Source organism: Pseudopodoces humilis, chromosome 20 (assembly GCF_049639895.1).
Source record: "Pseudopodoces humilis isolate 2021_Gansu_Grassland_sample_001 chromosome 20, ASM4963989v1, whole genome shotgun sequence".
Taxonomy (NCBI): Eukaryota; Metazoa; Chordata; class Aves; order Passeriformes; family Paridae; genus Pseudopodoces; species Pseudopodoces humilis.
In genome coordinates, this window is record NC_142219.1 from 1,895,271 (window position 1) to 1,913,209 (window position 17,939).

General features: G+C 51.3%; 1 protein-coding gene across 12 annotated transcripts in view; it reads left to right on the forward strand.

Annotated features, from left to right (window-relative positions):
• The window catches only part of NCOR2 (nuclear receptor corepressor 2), a 227,114-nt gene that overhangs the window by 107,414 nt on the left and 101,761 nt on the right, over positions 1–17,939 (forward strand). For all 12 annotated transcript variants that reach the window (XM_014253798.2, XM_088064925.1, XM_088064926.1 and 9 more), the window contains exons 5-6: positions 3,592–3,771; positions 8,953–9,066. In XM_014253798.2, the coding sequence (XP_014109273.2) occupies positions 3,592–3,771; positions 8,953–9,066 (294 nt within the window). The remainder of the gene's footprint in view (positions 1–3,591; positions 3,772–8,952; positions 9,067–17,939) is intronic.

The following is a 17,939-nucleotide window of genomic DNA, read 5'->3' on the forward strand; positions in this document are numbered from 1 at the left end:
TGGGCTTGGGGGAACATCACTAATGATCTGGATTAGAGAGGCAGAGAGAGAGGATGGTATGTAGGGCAAACACCGTGAGCTGTGCTGGAGAACCTGAGGCTTGTCCCAAGCAAGGCTCTGTTCTCCTGGGATGCACTGATGGGCTGTGGAGGTTTGCAGGCTCCACTGGGGAGTTTTGAAGAGGCAGCTGACACAGTCAAGGGATCAGCAAGGTCAAAATGCACTTTGCAGCGAGAGTTAGGTGCAGATGGAGCAGAGCTACTGATCTGCTGTCTCCTGAGGGTGGGGAGCAGCTGAGCAAAATGACCCTTCAGGAAGGCTGGGCTGCATCCAGCTGTAGGTGCTGAGCTGAAGTGGGGCACAGATGCCCTTTTAAATCCCAAAACTCACATGACTTTCCTGTGAGTATCACAGGCTGGGTCAGTAATGCTAAATAAGCAGGTGGAGATGGGCTGGTTCCAGTGTGTCCTGGGACCACACTTGGGGCTCTCACTGTAATTTTTTCAGATGCTGGTGTGTCTGAAGGCAGGGACATCAAATTTACCTGGAGACCTACTTGCTCTTCAAGGCATCAATAGGCAGTTGGCTTATGCTTTTCCTTCCTCTGCATGTCTTTAAAGTCACTGCAATTGCAGGCTTGCTCCATTAGCTATGTTGGGAATTTCTATTCCTGAGCATGTAGAAGAAACCCACCCCAAAGTCTGGCCTTGCTCTTTGACAACCTCCTCAGTGATAATTGTTTTCTTCAGTGCCAGCACCTCCTCTTGCTGCAGGGAGGTTTGTGCAGCCTCTGCCCCCTCACACCCACCCTTGTTATCATATAAATCACAAAACAAGGCCAGGGATAAACAGGAGCTGCAGTAGCTGTTAGCCATGTGTAAAAACAAATCACATGGAAACAGTGTAATTACTGAAAAAATACCAACTTGAGTAATGCAGTAATTGTTTTCTTCCCTCCAGCAGATTTATTCCACCTCTCCTGGCTCTTGCTGGTTTGGAAGTCTGTGACTTCACGTTAATAAGGAGAATTTCACGTTTCACACTGCTCTTGTTCAGGGTATGACACTGTCTAGAGCAGGGGAATATATTTTGAGGGTTTCTTGAGAGCTGTAGGAAGCAGAACACTAGTTGAAATATCTCTGACCATCAGGGTCTACTCCATGCTCTGAGTGGACTCTGCTCTTTGCAAATCTCTTTTCAATCCACTTTTGTGATTTTTAAGAGCTTCTTTATGCCTTGCATAAATCCGTGAGCTCTGATCTTTGGATGTCAGCACTATATAGACAAGATTTTTTTCCCTTTCGTTTTGTTTTTTCCTTCTTTTTGCTGCTTGTCATTTTGTTGATTGAGAGGGTTGATTTAGTGACATTTAGTGACCTGACAGTGCCCAGTATGTGAGGTCCAAGGACACATTGGCTCTCTCTATTGCTGTAATCATCTCCTAATACCAAATGAGGATGATGTTTGTGCTGTGATTTGCAGCTATTTTCCCTTACTCAGCTTTGCTGCTCTTTTGCTTCAGATTCCTCAAGGTAAAAAGATAAAAATGTATCAGGAACCAGGTTTCCAAGGTGTTTTGTGCCCTGTCCTGCATATTGGCAGACATGAGGAAGTATCATTTGTTTCATGTGCACAGTGAGGAGCCTTTCTCTCTGCATTTTTGGCAGGCAACTTCCTTTCCTTTAGAAAAACCTACCCGCTTACGAGCCACTGCCACTTCCCCTTCCTGTGCCTTAATCTGAACGAGATTTCATGAACACCTAATTTATCTTTTGCTTCTTGTGGTTGTCCTGCTCCTCTTGACTTGAAAAAAAAACCAAAACCACAAAGAAACCCCAGCTGTGGAGAACACAAAGCCTTCCCACTGCAGCAGACTGACCATTTTTGGTGTCTAATGCTGGGAAAGTAACACAAGACGGGATCTTCCCTTCAGGATTCTCCAGAAAGCTCTCATGTTCTTCTAGCTTCTCTTGGAATGGATGCTGGATGCAGCCAGCTTAGCCTTTGTGCTGCTGGGGTTGGGTGGGGCTGAGGCAGGATGGTGAGAGCAGGGTTTTGGGGTGCTCCTTTGCTTTTCTGTCCCTTGGTGGCAGCAGTGGGAAGGGTGTTGGTGGCTGCGGGCTGCACCCAGCAGGGACAGGGTGGAGACCTCCCAGCAGGTGCTGTTGAGATGCTGAGTGGTACCAGGTGGTACCTGCACTCTCACCACGTTCAGCAGGAGCTGCAGCAAGGCTGCTGAGTAACCCATCCACCATCCCTGGTTAGATGGGGGAGCACAGGGGGATCCACAAGCCACCATCCAGCTCCACCATGGCAGGGGGTCAGCCCTGGCCTTCCACGGGTGTCAGCACGGAGGGGAGGGTGCTCAGCACCAGAACAAGGTTGGCTTTCTGCAGGGCTGCTGTAATGAAGGTGGAAAAGTTGTGTGGACTTCTTCCCTTGTTTGCCTCCCCTCATCCCTCCCCTCGGCAGCAGCTGCCCAGGGTCTGTTTAGGGTTACAAACAGAGTCACTGCTCCTCTTCTCCCCCTCCAGGAAAAGAAACCCACCCACTCACTAAGCAAATGAATAGATAAACTTTTAATTAAGGCACTGGGTGGCTGCCAGAGAGGAGTGTCCTGGCTCAGGGTAGGCTGGTGGTGTGCTATGATCCCCATCTGTGTGGCCAGCGGCTTCATCCCAGGTGTGCTCATCCATGGGGTCAGGCTCATCCAGGCACGCAGCTTGTGGTGCCAGAAATGGGCTCCACATTTGCTTTGGAGCTGCAGAGGGCGAGGGTGGTGTGCAGGATGCTCCTGGTGTACCAGCTACTTGCACTGCTGGGGCAAAGCTGAGCGTATGGATGTGTTTTCTCTCAGCCCTGGGCCATTAGAGCTGCTCCCTGTCATGACCACGGAGGTTTTGCTGATCTCTCCAGTCTCTGACTCAAAGAGCTGAGAGCCTCTTCACCTGGAATTTGAAAAATGTTGGTTCAGTCTATTTTTATCCTGACTCACCTATCCCCTTTTTCTTCATATTTGGATGGAGGCATTCAACATCCAAGGCTCAGAGTATCCCCAGGGTTTAGGAAGAGAGAATTTAGAAATGGAGAATGAGATGGCCATGAAGGAGCCCTCTTTCCTCCCAGGGGTGCTCTCATAGCCCCTTCTCCTCCAGCATGGTTCATGCTGCTCTGGTCCCTGTGGCACTGTCCGAGGAGGACGTGACTGTGGTGTCTCATTTCTGCAGAGATGTGGCCTTGAGCCCTGTGAGGGACAGTGGTGCTGGGAGCTCCTGCATATGGATGGGCTTATTGATCCTGTAAGAGCATGAGCAGCACTCAAGGTGGTGCGAGCCTCTGAGGCTTTGTCAGGAGGAAGAGCTGCTGTCTTGTCTCTGGAAGAATAACCTGGTTCTCTTTGGAAATGCTGGAGGTTGTGGAGCACTGTGGTGATGTGATCTGACAGCTGGTACTCCCTAGTCTAGCAGGTTTTTTTTTGAGGGTTTTGTGTATCTCAGAAGGCTGGGAATAGGCCAGGGAGCTGTGGGAGGATGAGAGAAGGATCCAGAGGCTCCTGGGAGAGAGATGATCTGGTTGTTTTATGCTTCCCAGGATCGTGGCCTGACTGGCAAACTGGAGCCCGTGTCTCCTGTGAGCCCTGCCCACCCTGAGGCCGAGCTGGACCTGCTGCCCGCCCGGCTCTCCAAGGAGGAGCTCATTCAGAACATGGACCGCGTAGACCGCGAGATCACCATGGTGGAGCAGCAGATCTCCAAGCTGAAGAAGAAGCAGGTAAGAGGATGTGGTCTGGAGGGGAACACGTGTCCTCGCTTCTGCATGCTGCCCCTGGCCCTGTCCTTGCCCCTGCCTGGCCACAGAGGGGAAGTGGCAGTGCCAGTGCACCAGGATCATCTGTGTGCTCCCTGTTGTGACATGGGTGCTGTGCCTGCAGTATGGAGCTGGTAGTCACAAGGTGAGGGAGGGAGCTTTGGAAACCCAGCTTGTAGCTCTTTGCACGTCAGAGAACCTGAAAGAGAAAAAAAAAGTGTCCTCAGGGCCTTGGCAGTGGGTATGCAAGTGGTGAGCAGCAGAGCTGGAAGCACAGCCTGGGCTGTCCGAGTCATCTGTACAGCCCAGCACAACACAAGGTCTTTTCCTTTCCAGCAATTCTCTCTCTCCAGTGCTGGTGCTGCCAGTATTCAGTACCAAGCTGTTTAAAATATTGCTGTGATGACCAAATGGCCCTTCCAGTGCATCCAGACCCCTTTCTCTGGGGCTTTCCAGCTCTGCAGCCTTGAGCAGCATCTGATCCAGCTCCAGTCAGGGCTGTGCTTGAGCAGGGATTTGAATCTGATCTTCCTGGCTGCAGCTTTACCTTGCACAGGAGCACTCCCCAGTAGGATAACCCACTTGGTGTTGGCCTGTACATAATTACCATAAACCCATTAAGAGATTAATATGACAAAACCTTCAGGGATGTCCGTGAAAAAGCCCACAGACTGAAGGGCTTTCACTTCTTAAAGCAAATCACTTCTCTGCCTCTTTTTTTCTGGTTGCTTTATTTTCTTTGCTTAGGATGAGTTTCTAAACTCCCTGATGGCTGCTAATCCCAAACTGCCCAAGAGGAATGACCTTTCCCAAGGATTTGGAGCAACAGTAGGAATTTGGGAATGGAGCAAAATCTCTGCTTGGGCTGTTTGTTGAAGCTCCTTAGAATGAACATGCACTTGCTCTTCCCCATCAGATCTGTATTTTCCCATACCAAACACAGTTCCTTTCTGTCCTGCAAGACAAAGCAGGAATATTTTCAATTTATTTTCAAACAATATGGCTTAATTAATGTGAAGGACTTTTTTGCCTTTTTGAAGGAGAGGAAGCCAAGAGTGGGCAGAAGCAGCTGTGCTGGGGGTGTGAGGCAGCAGCACTGTATGCCAGCTCCTGGGGCCCAGGGGAACATCTGGAGCAATGGAAACTGCAGAGGTTCCTCTTGCTGGCTTTGGTGGGAGCTGGGTGAAGGCAGCCCTTCCCCTCTCCCTCGTAGGAAGCTCAGACAAAATGTTGGTGTCCTCTCCCACCTGGCAGCCTGGCTGCTGGTCCATGTTTTTAACTCACAGTTGAGGAAAGAGCTGCAAACCAGGGTCATTTCCTGCTCTAAAAGGGCTTTCCAGGTGGGATATGTGCCTGGCAGGGCAAGGCAGGTCCCTGTGATGAGAGCTGGGAGGACTGGCAGCTCCAATGATCCACTGCCTGACTTTTCAGGGATGCTGAGGAGCTGCTGCTGATGCTGGCAGGAGCAGCATATGCTCCTCGCCGTTGCAATCAAACTGTCCTTCCGTAAGGAAATGGGGTTTTTATTGTTGGCTGCTCAGTTGCTTTATTTCTTCCCTATGAACAAATTTTATGATTCTTCCTTCCCACAAAAATGCTCTGTTAAATGGGGAAGAAGGTGAAAGTGGCTGTTGGCAGTAAAAGTGTCCCCCCCCCCTTCCTTTTATTTTATTCTTTTTTTTTTCTTTTTCTGGCACATGGTGGCAAAGTCATATGGTAGCAAAACTGACCCCCCTCCACTATGGCCTCCTTCCCCCTCTGGCTGGAGCCTTCCCCATCCCAGTCCTCCAGCAGAGCTAGCACATCTGGGAAGAAGTGTTTTTGGAGCAGGGGGTCCTGTCTGAGATGCTCCAGGAACGTTTTGTGCATCTGTGCATCTGAGCTGTCAGTGCAGGAGCACGAGTGAGGGAAAGCAATGAGCCTGGAACAGATACTGCTCCTGCAGGAACATCAGTGGAGCAGGGGAGAAATTGTATGCAGCCAGAATATCCTAATGCTTTTCCCCTCTGTCTTTGGGAGGCCTTCTCAGGGTAATTAAATACACTTGTATGGAAAGGCTGTGCAAAAAAAAAACCAAACCCAACCAACCACAATCCACCATCTCTTTCTGGTTGTTCCAAAAATGGCAGGGAAGGCTCTGCCTGGACTTTGCAAGAAGCAAACGTCTCCAGCAAGCTGAGAAACCTTCCCCAAACCCTGCACACCCCTGGCAGGAGGCCACCTCCGTCAGCCATCCCCCGCTCATTCATGCGCCATATGCGCTTAAATCTCTCGCTGAGTCCTCTCTCCCCCTCTTCCTGACAGGGAAGGATAATCCTTATGCATTTATTCCTGGCAGCGGTACCGGGGATGTGAAGGAGAAATAAACTGCTGGGCTGTTCTCTGCAGTGGCGCCTGAGCCTCCCCGGGCGCTGAGCTCAGCCAAGGGCTCTCCGGGTGTACAACACTCCCACCTGGTGATGGAGGTGGAGCCGGCTGGGTGGAAGAGCTCCAGGGTTTCCCCTTCCATCAGGCTGAGTTTGCTGTGTTCTCTTGGAAAGTGGTTTTCAGAGCTGCCCTGTGGCTGGAAGGCTCTGCTCTCCCCGGGCAGTACCCAGGTGATGGCAGTGGTGTTTGTGTGACAGCCTTGGCTTCACCAGTCTGCAGCACTGGGACTTGGGGCCTTCCTGAAACATCACCCACCTTGCCACCAGTGCTGCAGCCTGCAGTGGTCCCTCTGTAGCACATGGTCCAGCCAAAGGGTCTCTTTCCTGGAGGGGACACCTCTTCCACTTGGGAATGGGTTGGCTTGGGGGTGCCAGGGCTATGGCTAATGGTGGCATCTTGCATCCCTTCACCTGCTGCCCTGTCTTCCATTTGGGGAGAGGAGGGAGGTCTTGGGCAGCCACTGCTGGGAGGAGGGAGGGAGTGTGGAGCCGTCAAGACTCATCTCTCATCTCACTCTCTCCCTCTAAAGGTCACAGTCCCAGCCTGGCTTTTGTGGCAGACCTTTAAGAAATCCATTTTGTCCCTGTCTGGGAACCCTGACCTATTTTGCTTTGCCATTTCCCACGGCTCCCAGGAGTAGCTGTCGCAGGCTGCAGTCAGGTGTGCTGCCTCCAGCCCCTCCTCACATCCTTACCCCAGCATCTGGCCCTTTAATATCTATACAGTGCTACACCACAGCGAGTGGAGTTTAATTCTCTACTGTATTTCAGCTATAATTAGATTTTTATTTTTTCTTCTAATGAGCTGTTTTTAATGAGTCTCCACTTAGTGGCAAACTTTCGTTTCCTGATAGGCCATCAAACCCTCCCCTCTGAAATCCCTTGTTGCACACCCAACCACTTGGCAGAATTTTTGTGGGTTTCCAGAACGATACAGTCAAGTTTTGGATGCTTTGACTTTTTTCTTAACACAAATATTTTCCCCAAGAGAAGTAGATGTGTCTGGTCTCTTTTGCTGGTTTGTTCTTTGGAGTTTTTGGAGTTCATCCCATGGGAGTGAGGATGTGTGATAGGGTGCCGAGAAGAGCTGGCAGGTCCTGGAAGTGCTGCTTCTGTGCCAGGGCTGATGACAAATACAGCTTTGCAGCCGTGGCTTCCAGGGGAGCTCTTGTCCCCTCTCCTGTGGTTTGGGCCACCTGAGATGTGGCTGTGGTTGGGAACAGCAGAGGGCTGTGGCTGCTGCTGTGGTTGGAGCCTTCTGTGCCACGGTGGGGCTGTTTGCAGGCAGGAAGGGACGGATCCCTGCAGTGCTGGGAAAGCTTCATCCCCTTCCAGGGCGCAGATGGTTCAAGCTGGGCGGTTCCTGGCTGTTCTCACTTGTGGCTGGGGTAACTCTAAGGCTATTGGTGATGCAAATTTATGGGGCACAGGCTCTCCTGCGCTGCCAGAGACTGCTCCCCACTCTGGCTGGCAACAGCAGCTTTTTTGGCTGTATCTTGATGTTCCCTAAGGTGCTGCTTTTCCCTCTATGGGGAGAGGTACCCACCAGTGGAGAGGTGGAGTCCACAGCATGGGGTGCTTCATCCATCGAAACACAATTTTAGGAGTGTGACTTTTCTCATCCAAGCCATTAGACCTTTCTGTGCGCTTAAGTGCTTTCTTGGGTTCATCCCAAGTGCATCTTCCCATCCTGGTGTGCTAAAAGTGTCATCAGCAGGAGTAGAGATGATGGGGAGGAGGAATAGATGCTCACCTTCTTCTCAGGCCACCGGCCACCACTGTCCCCAGGAAGTCAGTGATGTGCTCACTTCTGGTGCAAGCCAAGTCCCAGGTGCATTTTTTCCCTAGTACAAAACTCTCTCAATTTTCCTCATGCTTCAACAGGGGATGCTTTAGCTGCAGGAAAAAAAAAAAATTGGAGATTCAGAGGCTAGCAGGGAAAAAATCCTCAGCGTTTTTTGACAGCCGCTCCCTCTCCCGTTCCTGTGCTGCCCCGCAGCTGCCGCGCACGGCTGCGCTCTCCCTCCTCACAGGCTGGCCCCAGGAGGAGCCTGGAGAAATCTGTGATTTCCTCTTTCAGCTGAGCAGTTCCTCAAACTTAAGGAAGGGCTGGGATGTCTCCTCCCACCTCACAGTGTTGGGAGAGATGGAGCTGCAGGTGGAATATCAAGTTCAGCTGCTGATATTCCAAAGTGCAGGGATGGCTGGTGCACGAGTCATTTAATTGAGAACAGTCATCCCAAGGTACGTCCTCCAACCACTCCATTGAAGGGTGAAACTGAGGGTGGAGAGCAGCCTTGCTCATCACCCCTGGCTCCTCCACCTCTCCCTGCACGCAGCAACAGCTCCAGAGGCAGGTAGCAGCAGAAAGCTGGGCTGGAGCTGTGGTTTCATTTAAGTGTTCCCAGTAAAATCGTTATTTCTAGCCTCAGGCCCGTTCCAGGAGGCTCCTTTGAGGCAGGTCCTCATCCTCCATACCTAAAGCACGCCGACCCACGAGCGCAGGGTGGGTGCCTGGGGCAGGCCAGCGCTGCGCTTGCGTGGCTGGGGCTGCTGCGAGCTCTCCTCCCTCTCCCCGTCCCTGCCCGTGTCTCGCAGGAAGTCTCCTACCATGGCGGTTTCTACCTGGGTCACGGCACCACACAGAGTCTCGTGTGGATGGGGACGGCTGCGTTTCTTGCTGTGACTCACCCTCCTCCTCCCCCCTCTCCTTCCACAGCAACAGTTGGAGGAAGAAGCAGCCAAACCACCAGAGCCTGAAAAACCCATCTCTCCCCCTCCTATCGAGTCCAAACATCGCAGCTTGGTGCAGATCATCTACGACGAGAACAGGGTGAGTCTGGGAATGATGGAAGGACAAACGTGTGGTCGTGCCGTGTCACCGTGGCCAGGGATGGGGAGGTTGGTAAGGATCAGGTGGGGGATTTTCCTGGGTGTTACCTTTGGGGTGAAGGGTGTGGGAGTGGGGTGGATGGAGCACGGTCAGGAAGGTGTCAGGATGGTGTGGATGAGCACTAATGTCTTCTGAAGAACCTGCCTGGGGGGTTTCCTGTGATCAGCCTCAGAACATTCAAGACATGTTTCAGATTCCTCTCTGTTAAACAGTTTGCTTCATCCTCTCTCCTGGGAGTGAACCAGCCTGAAAGCTGCCTCAAGGGGTGGGCTTTGACATGGTGGGTGGGCTGCATGGATGGAGGGTGACATCTGTGGTGCTCTAATGCTGGCAGGCCAGCTGTGAGCTCTCCTGGCTGCCCCTAAGCCCCCCAGGCTGGAGCAGCAAGGATGTGGATGCAGCCATGGCTGGATTTGTGGACATTTGATGCTGTAAATAGCATTAACAAAGGTCAGGCTGGCATCCCTGGCTCTGGATCTCTGCCTTGACCGCTCCTTTATCAGCCGTTGCCTGTAATAGCAGCCCGAGGAGAGATGAATTTTGCTGTGTGCATCGGAGCGATGCTCAGAAATTGGGCCCTTTGGTAGATAATCAAGCATATTCATTTTCATTTAGGTGTTGGATAAAAAGGATGATTGTGCATAAAAGGAAAACTACCAGTCGCTAATTATTTTGAATTGCGAGGCCTGCGATTTCACTGGGAGCTGCAGAAATCCAGGTGCCTGACTCCTAAAAAGAAAAAAAAAAATTGCCTACCCTGCGCTCCCAGGCAGTGCAATTTTCCTGGTTTTCCTTTTTCCATCTGCTTCTCTCCCTGAGCAGTAGGAAACCCAGTGCTGGCACGGCGTGTTGTGTGAGTGGGTGAAGGCTGAGGTCGATGTGTTTGAAGCATTAGCAAGTGCCAGCTGGTGATGGCTTCACAGCACTGGGCTTTGGGGGCAGGTGCTGAGTGTTCCTCAAAGCCATTCTCACCACCAAGTGCCCTCTCTGGGGGTCCTGGGCTAGATGACTTGTGCCTCCTGTGCAAGAGGGGAGGCTCAAAAAAACGGAGCTCTGAAACGTTTTTATTCCTGTTCATTTGAGCCCCATCCTCCTTGGGCACTCTTGTGTAGCTGAACCACGTTACAAGGGGAAGAAATGGGTGATGGTGGTGAAGCAGGAGGGAAAAGTGATCTTCAGCCATCACATCCCCAACAGCCTGCACTGTAGCAGTCCCCATTGGCTGGAGCTGGCTCAGGGCTGGCTGTCCTGCTTTGTCACTTCTTGTCTCTGCCCATGCCAGCAGAAGGGTCACACGTTCCCTCCCACCACATTCTCCACAGCAGACAGGATCTGCTCTCCAAGCCTCACCACCACTCAGGGCAGTCCCTTGGCATTTCTGCCCTGTCTCATGGGTGATGGCAGAGATTGTGGAGGGCACGGAGTTCAACCTTTCTCCTGGAAAGTCCAGGGCCGTAGCACCTGGGACACTGTCACACACTGCTCAGAGCTGGTGGCATCCCAGTCTCAGCCAGCTTGGTGCCAGGACTTTCACCATTAACCTTTGTGGTGGGTACACTCATTCCAGGTGGGTGCCCAGCAAGCAAAGGTCACGTTGGACACCAAAATGTGTATATAATTTCAAATCTGGCTCTGTCTTCATGTCTGAATTATCCCAGGGATGGGCAAACAGTGATTGTTCCCTGTTCTTGTGAAGTCCCGTTGCGTGTCGTGTGTGAGGAGCCCGCCTGTGGGCAGGAGACTCCAACCAACAACCTTCCCTTTGGCTTGATAGAAACCAGAGCAGGCTGAGCAGGTTCCTCCTTTGGAGAAGACAGGCTCTGTCTGCGGGCAGCAGAGAGCTGACAGCACCACTGGCCAGCTGTGGTGGCTGAGGGGTGGAAAGACCCTTTCCAGTACAGCAGGGGGAGGCTGAGCTGAGGAAGGGAGTGCTGAGTGTTGTCTTTGTGGAGGCTTCAGGAACCAGGGTGGGAATCAGGTTGTAATTGCTCTTCTAAAGAACATTCAGGGGCTCAGCTTTCAGCCTTGAGTACCGAATGTTTGGGATGCATTTTAGTGGTGACTGCTCTTCCTTTGAGGCCAGGATGGGGAAAGCTGGAAGAGGAAGGGTTTTGGGATTAGAGTCAGTTGAGGTTGTGGAAAGCAGTGGCTGTAGGGTGGGTTTGATGGAAGCACATCCTGCAGGTGTATCCAGCTCTCTGTGAACATGGGAGAGGTCCAGACACTCCTGTGCTGATCTGCAGCTTTACAGTTAATTGCAAGGTGGCTTGGTCGGAGCAAAGGCCTGCAAGCCAGGTAGAAATGTATTGATTTAGAGCGAGGAAGGTCACTGAGCCAAATTTCAAGCTTTTCTGCCTTTTCTGTGCCGTGGAAAAGCAGTGAAGTTGATGCCTGGAGGTCTACTTGTGGGAAAAGCGTCGATAAGGGCTGAGCCAGGGCTCCAGCCCATGCACAAAGGGAAGGAAAGCCAGATTTACTCGCATCGCTTGGCTTGTGGCTTGCTCGAGGGAGGCAGTGCACGGCAAGAAATGCAAATAAAAAGAGGATATTCAGGCCTCAGGAGGAGGCGAGAAAGGAAAGCGCCCCAGAAGTGCTGGCAAAGCCTGAAATGATCTTTAAAGAGCAACCTTGTGGAAGGGGCAGAAAGCCAGCCCTCGTGCCAATCCCCGAGCAGGTGGGAGGCGACAGCTTCGCGGAGGGGCTTCTGCCTGGCTCTGGCTGAGCTCCCCGTGAAGCGCGGCTCTGTGCTCCGCCGAGCCCGTTCCCACCGCTCCTGCCAGGCCGTGCCGGAGCCGCACACTGCCGCCAGTCATACCCGAACAAAGGAGAGACCAAAAACGCTCCATGGGAGACGAGGGGTTACGTGAGGACAGCGCAGCTAGAAAAGCCGGAAAATCAAGTTAGCCAGCCATTCTGTGACCTACTTTCCTTTTGGCGATAGCTGTGGCTTTGCAGGCGTGAATGGTTTCTAATTTTAGCTTATGGTTCATCAGGGAAGTCTGTATATTTTTCTCACCACCGTGCTGCGTATGGATGAGGGGTTGGGACGAGGGCGGCGCTGGACTGTATCCGATTTTCTCCAAATTCAGGTTTTCTGATGCTAAATGCCCATCACGCTGCTGTTCCCTCTTGTGACCTACTTAATGCGTATGATTTGAAAAGTTCCTCGGTGTCAGGGAGGATAATTATGGAAAATGTGACCTGTAATCCCCTCTTGCTACACTCTGCTGGACATGTAATTGATTTCCAGAAAAAAAAAAGGTGACTGTACAGATTCTACTGGGGAAGAGTGGAGAGAAGCTGCTCTTGACTGCAGTTAAATCCTGCACTATGAGGCTGTGATTGCATTTGGGAAGCTTTTAGGGGACTTGGATTGTGGAGGAACATCTGATATTAAAGATCCGGTTGATATTAAAGGTGCCTTCTCCCCTGCTATGTGCTGATCAAAGCCATTTTCTCTTGTGTCCAAAGATGGGCTGTGAAGCTGCACCTAAAAATGTATTTTTTGGGAAATCTTTGCAGTATAACACAGAAAAACACACATTTATGTATCAGAGCCAAAATTTCAACTGTGTCAACTGTACCATTTCTGAAAGGATTTATGAGAATGGGAGTTAATGTTTTTTGGTACTGTCTGAGAACAGACAGTGGGCAGCACTGTCAGAAGCATTTGAATCCTCCTTTCAAAAGTATGTTCAGTCCTCGAAGGAACAAAATGATGTTTGAAAACAGTTATGGGGTATACAATTGCCAGGAGCCTTTGAAAAGTGCTGTGGGAAGCTCAGGGGGCAGTGTTGGCTGCAGGGTGGTGCCCAAGGGCTCCTCTCCAGGAGCTGGCTGCTGGCAGGGTGGCACAGGGAAATCAGGTTGGGATGGATGTCTCGGTTCATCCAGAGGCTGACAGTGATGGAGACATTGGGGATCTCCTAAATTAAACCCTGTGAGTGATTTCAGTGTCTCCCCTGCGGAAGAAAGCTGATCTCTGCCGGGTCTGGCACCTCAGAGGCGGTGGCTGCGTGACACAGCTCCTTGAGGGCTTTAATTTGCACCTCTGGGATGTGTTATTGTATGAACAGAATTTATCTTCCTTCCACCTCAAATCCCCATAACCAGGACAGATCATCTGTGTGTATTTTTAGTTGTAGCTTTATTCCACTGGGCGTTCCCGGGATTCCTTGCATCCGCCTTCCCTTGAAATCAATTGAACCTACCTGGGCTTGAAGATGTTTTTGTGCTTTAAACAGAAATTTCCAAGAGCCTTGCTGAGGCCAGGGAGGGGAGAGCAGCATTGCTCTGTGCCTTTCCTGGGATACAGGGCTGGCTGAGTTCTCCTGGGCAGTATGTCCTGGAGGAAGCTGCTACTCAGCAACCCACCATGGCTTGGCTGGGTGAATTCTCCTCCAAGTGACCTGTGTGTCCCAAAAATTCCTGCTTATGTGCACACAGAGGTACCTGTGCCATCTCTCTGACGTTGTGGAGCCCACGGGTGCTCATGTCCAGCTCTCAGCGAGCCAGATGTGAATATTTGGGGGTCCCTGCTGTGCACCAGAGCCAGGAGGACTCCTGCTCAGAGGCCAGCAAGAAGACAGAAAGCAGCTCCTGTGCTCGTGTCCCTGCAAAGCAGCTCACGTCAGCTTCCCCCGAAACATTGCGCTCGTTTATGGGAGAGGGAGAGGTCGCGTCAGGACGTGGCGTGACTTCGCCTCCGCCGCCGTGCCAGGGAGGGGACACCTCGTGCTGTGACCCACCACAGCGTGGCCAGGGCTGGGACCAGTCCCCCCACGTCACCCTGTGGGTGCCAGCAGCCACAGGAGCCCATCCCTGCTGTCAGCCCTCCGAAAAACTGCGTTTGATGCAGTGCAGGCGCTGGAAGCAGCAGCAGCGTCTGTCTTGCTCTTGAGATTGAGCTGGTGGAAATCAATAAGATTAAATTTTAATTCGTTTTCTGTCTTGATGCTTGTTCCTTCAAAAGGGCACAGCTATCTATCTATAAATTCAGCATTATGCTGTAAAATTGGAATTCAAAGGGCTGTTTGGAACTTTTTCCATCCCCTGCTGCTGTTGTGTCTGTGCAGAGCACGTTCCCAGCTATCCGTTTACCCCCAAATACCTTCATAAAGCATTAATGCCCCATCCATAAATAAGAGAATAAATAAATGAAGGCTTTTAGCATTGCAAAATATAATCTTGCCGTTAACTACTCACAGACACTGAGTGTGACTCAGATCCTACAGGGATTTGATGTCTGTAGAACTCTGATTTTCTATGAACTCCTGATTTACATGAGAAAGGGAAGAATCGGGCCTGCCTCGTCAGCACCCGAGCTGTGCAGTAAATAAGACCTTAACAGTAAAAGTGCTTTTGAGCATTTAATCTACAGGGCTTTTTTCAAATTCTAGTTTACGTGGTAGTTGGGATGGGGGTGTTTCGTAGTCGGCTGATGAAAGGGCCTTGTTCGTTTTGCTTTTGTTTCTAATAACTTTTATTCTGCCTCAAAATGGGCTTTTGGAAGGTCTGGAGGAAAACTGGGGAGGCCAGAATTCAGATGCTATTGACATTTCTGCATGATAGCAAGATTTCCAAAAAGATAAAATTTAAACAATTACCCTGGAGTCATTGAGAATCTTGTAATTTTTTATTGGATTTTATGGAAATTTTCATTTGTTTTGGCTTTTTAGTGGTCCTGGTGTCTGTTTTGGGACCTGGAGTTCCCAATAGATATATTGATTTAGAAGATTTGTCTGTGATTAACCCAGACCATGGCCACATCCTTCACTTTCAGGTCTTGTAAGAAGTGATGAGAGCTGCAAAGATCCCAAATCTGCCAGAAGGCAGACTGCACCACAGCTTGGCTCTTGGGTTGGGTGACTGGAGCTTTCCTGTAACTGCTGCTAAAACGTGGATTTCTGGAAGTTTTCCTTGCAATACCAACACTTGCAGCAGTTTTGCAGTGGTGGAACATTCAGCTGTGGTTTGCAGTGGCAGAACCTTGCTGGCACATCACTTCAGCCTTAGTGAGCCTTTGAAAGGCACCAGCACCTTGCAGGCAGCAGAGCAAGATGAGAGTGTGAGTAGAAACCCAGCTGTGCCTGGGGTTCCCTCCCTGGGTATGAGTGAGCCAAGGACTGAAACTGTCTGGCAATGATGAGCCAAAGGCAGAGAGTAGCAGATAACCAAAATGAGTCGTTTTGTCATGCTCTGTGGGGTGACTGGGGACTGGTGTGAGCACATGGCTCCAACATCACCATTTTCCTCTGTTTTCTTACCGATTGGGATGAGTCATTTGTAACCCCCAGTGCATCATGTGCTGGCCCCAGCCCTGGGGACAGTGCTGTCACTGCTGGTGTGCTGGGGAGATGGCTCCAGCTCAGCACAGGCAGCTGCATCCCATGGGCACCCCTGGAAAGCATCAGCCCCTGGGCCAGGTGAGAGGGGCTGGGCTCGTGCCACTGAGGCTGGCCAAGGTTCCCTGGTGCTCAGGGCATTTGGAGAGCCCAGGGGAGGGCACTCACTCTTGGTCTGCTGAGAGCTCTGTGGTGGCCATGCCTGCAGGAGCTGGAGAGGGAGGAGTGCTGCTTTCCCTTCCACAACACCGGGGCTCATCCCACCTGCTTTGTGTGGAGGGCAGCAAATTGCTGGGGTGGTTTGGCTCTCAGAGAGAGCATGCTGAGGTTTAAAGGAGAGGAAAAAATAGTACTTGTGGCTGGAGGAGTGAAAATCTTTCCCTATGGAACGGGCATTGCCAGGTTGTGGTTTGGTCCCAGCATATTTTGGCTGTACTGTTTGCTTTCTGCTGCATGCAGAGAGGTGTCTTGCCCGAGGGTTTCCATGATTTCTGCTGACTCCAGCCACGCTTCTCCTGAACTTTGTTTTAAACAAAATCCCACTCCAGCCTGCCTCTCTGCCGTGCTGCTCCCACAGCCCCACCTGTCCGGGGGATGTGGTGCCAGGACGGGAACTTTTCCCAGCACCGTCCTGTGCGCCGCCTCCTGCCTCTGGAAGGGCTTTGCATATCTGTGTGCAGGACATGCCTGGTCCCAAATAGAAACCCTCCCATTCCCCAGCACTGCTGCCTACGGGTTGCTATAAATAACCCCAGGAGCACGGTTCAGCTGCAGCAGCTTTGTGCTGCATGGAACCGTGGCTGGAGCCGGTCCAAGAAAGTGCCGCCTCCTAATTTCAGATCCGCTTTCTCAAAATAACTCCTGTGTTTCCTTCTCTTCCATTTTTAAACTTTGCTTTAAGAAGAGCCCACGCAAAATCCCAGGCTCTCCCTCCTCTGGTTTCGGTTGCTCCGCTGCCTCGTGGGGCTGGCTCGTCATCCCCACGGGAGCTCACATGGCCGGAAAGTTGCTCTCCTGCCTGCTTTCCCCTCCCAAGCCTATTTTAAGTTTCTTCAAAGGAAAAGCAAGGGGCTGGAGTTTGCTTTGGGAGCCAAATGCTCTTCAGGCGAGAATGAAGATTTTTGTAGTCTGCAGGGAGGTTTTTGCTGTTGGTGAAGATCTCTTTAGCTCCAGGCCCCGTGGAGGAGCATGAGCCGGGGTAAGAGCTCCATTTGCCTGCCTGTGCCCCTGCCCAGGGGGAAACAGGTTCTGTAGGGCAAATGCTGCTGCCTGATACATCTGTGGGCCCCACAGCGACAGTGTTTTTGGTTCAGACATGTTTCTTGAGGCACTGATCCCTCCAAAAAGGCACTTGGAGGTCCCTTCGTGAGCACCACTGCTCCACTGCTGGAGCAATATTTCAGGATTCTCTACCAGATCAAGAGGTCTTTGCCTGCTTGCTAGGGAGCTGCAGAGGGACTGTAAAAGTGGTGGGATCTTCATGTATCTCTCTGGAGGTAAAGGCTTGGGTTTGCTTCTTGGTACATTTCCTTCTGTTAAATAGCAGGAATGCAGGCATGGGTGGGGTCGTTCAGCAGATGTTGGATGAACCCTGTGGTTTTCTTCTGCAGGGCCCATCACTAAACATGCTCCTAACAAAATCAGTATTGGAGCCAAGTCCTAGGTGGCCGTGCCTTTGGGAGGGAAAGGATTTACCAGGACTGCTGATGTTCCTTAGCAAAAGTCCTGCTGCTGCAGGAGGGCCTGGGGGGGCTGCCTTTGTACCTGAACAGTTTGAGGTTTGCATAAATTCTCCAGTCAAGCTTCTGGCTTGCTGGCTCCCTAGGCAGGAACACACCTCCCTGTGTCTGTCTGTCCTTAGGGATGAGCCCAAGTGTGGTGGGAACATTCTGCTGGGTGTTCTGTGGTCTTCCCAATTCTGCCGCCAGCTCTCACCTCGGTCTGCCAGGCCTTTCAGACAGCTCGTTATGCTGCTGCTGTGATCTGATAAAGGCAGCAAGGAGCATCAGCAATTACAGTGGGTGTCAAGTGTTAATTGGGCAGCTTTCAAGATAGAGGCATTTCTTTGTGTACGTACAAAGATATGACGTGCTCGGAATAGCTTCTCCTCCTGATCTTTCCTTCTGGAGACGTATACATTGCAGTTGGTTAATGCAAGACAAATTATGTCATTCTTCTTGATTTGCCACATGTTCTGCCTATGGTGGTTTGCCTCTGGCTTGTCTCATTAAGTTGTCTAAACATGGCAAACGCAGCAAGCTGAATATACTCAGCTTTTTCTCAAAGTTAATCTCATTGTACACACGGGCCTGCAGCATCACGGGTCCCTTGCTGTGCCATCCCTGCTGCCAGGGCATCTTCCACCTGTGCTGGTGCCCAGGAGAACAGGCCCATGGTGGGAACTCTCTGCCTTGAGTGAGGCTACAATCTTCTACCATAATTATGCATAATGCAGTTAATTCATTTGCT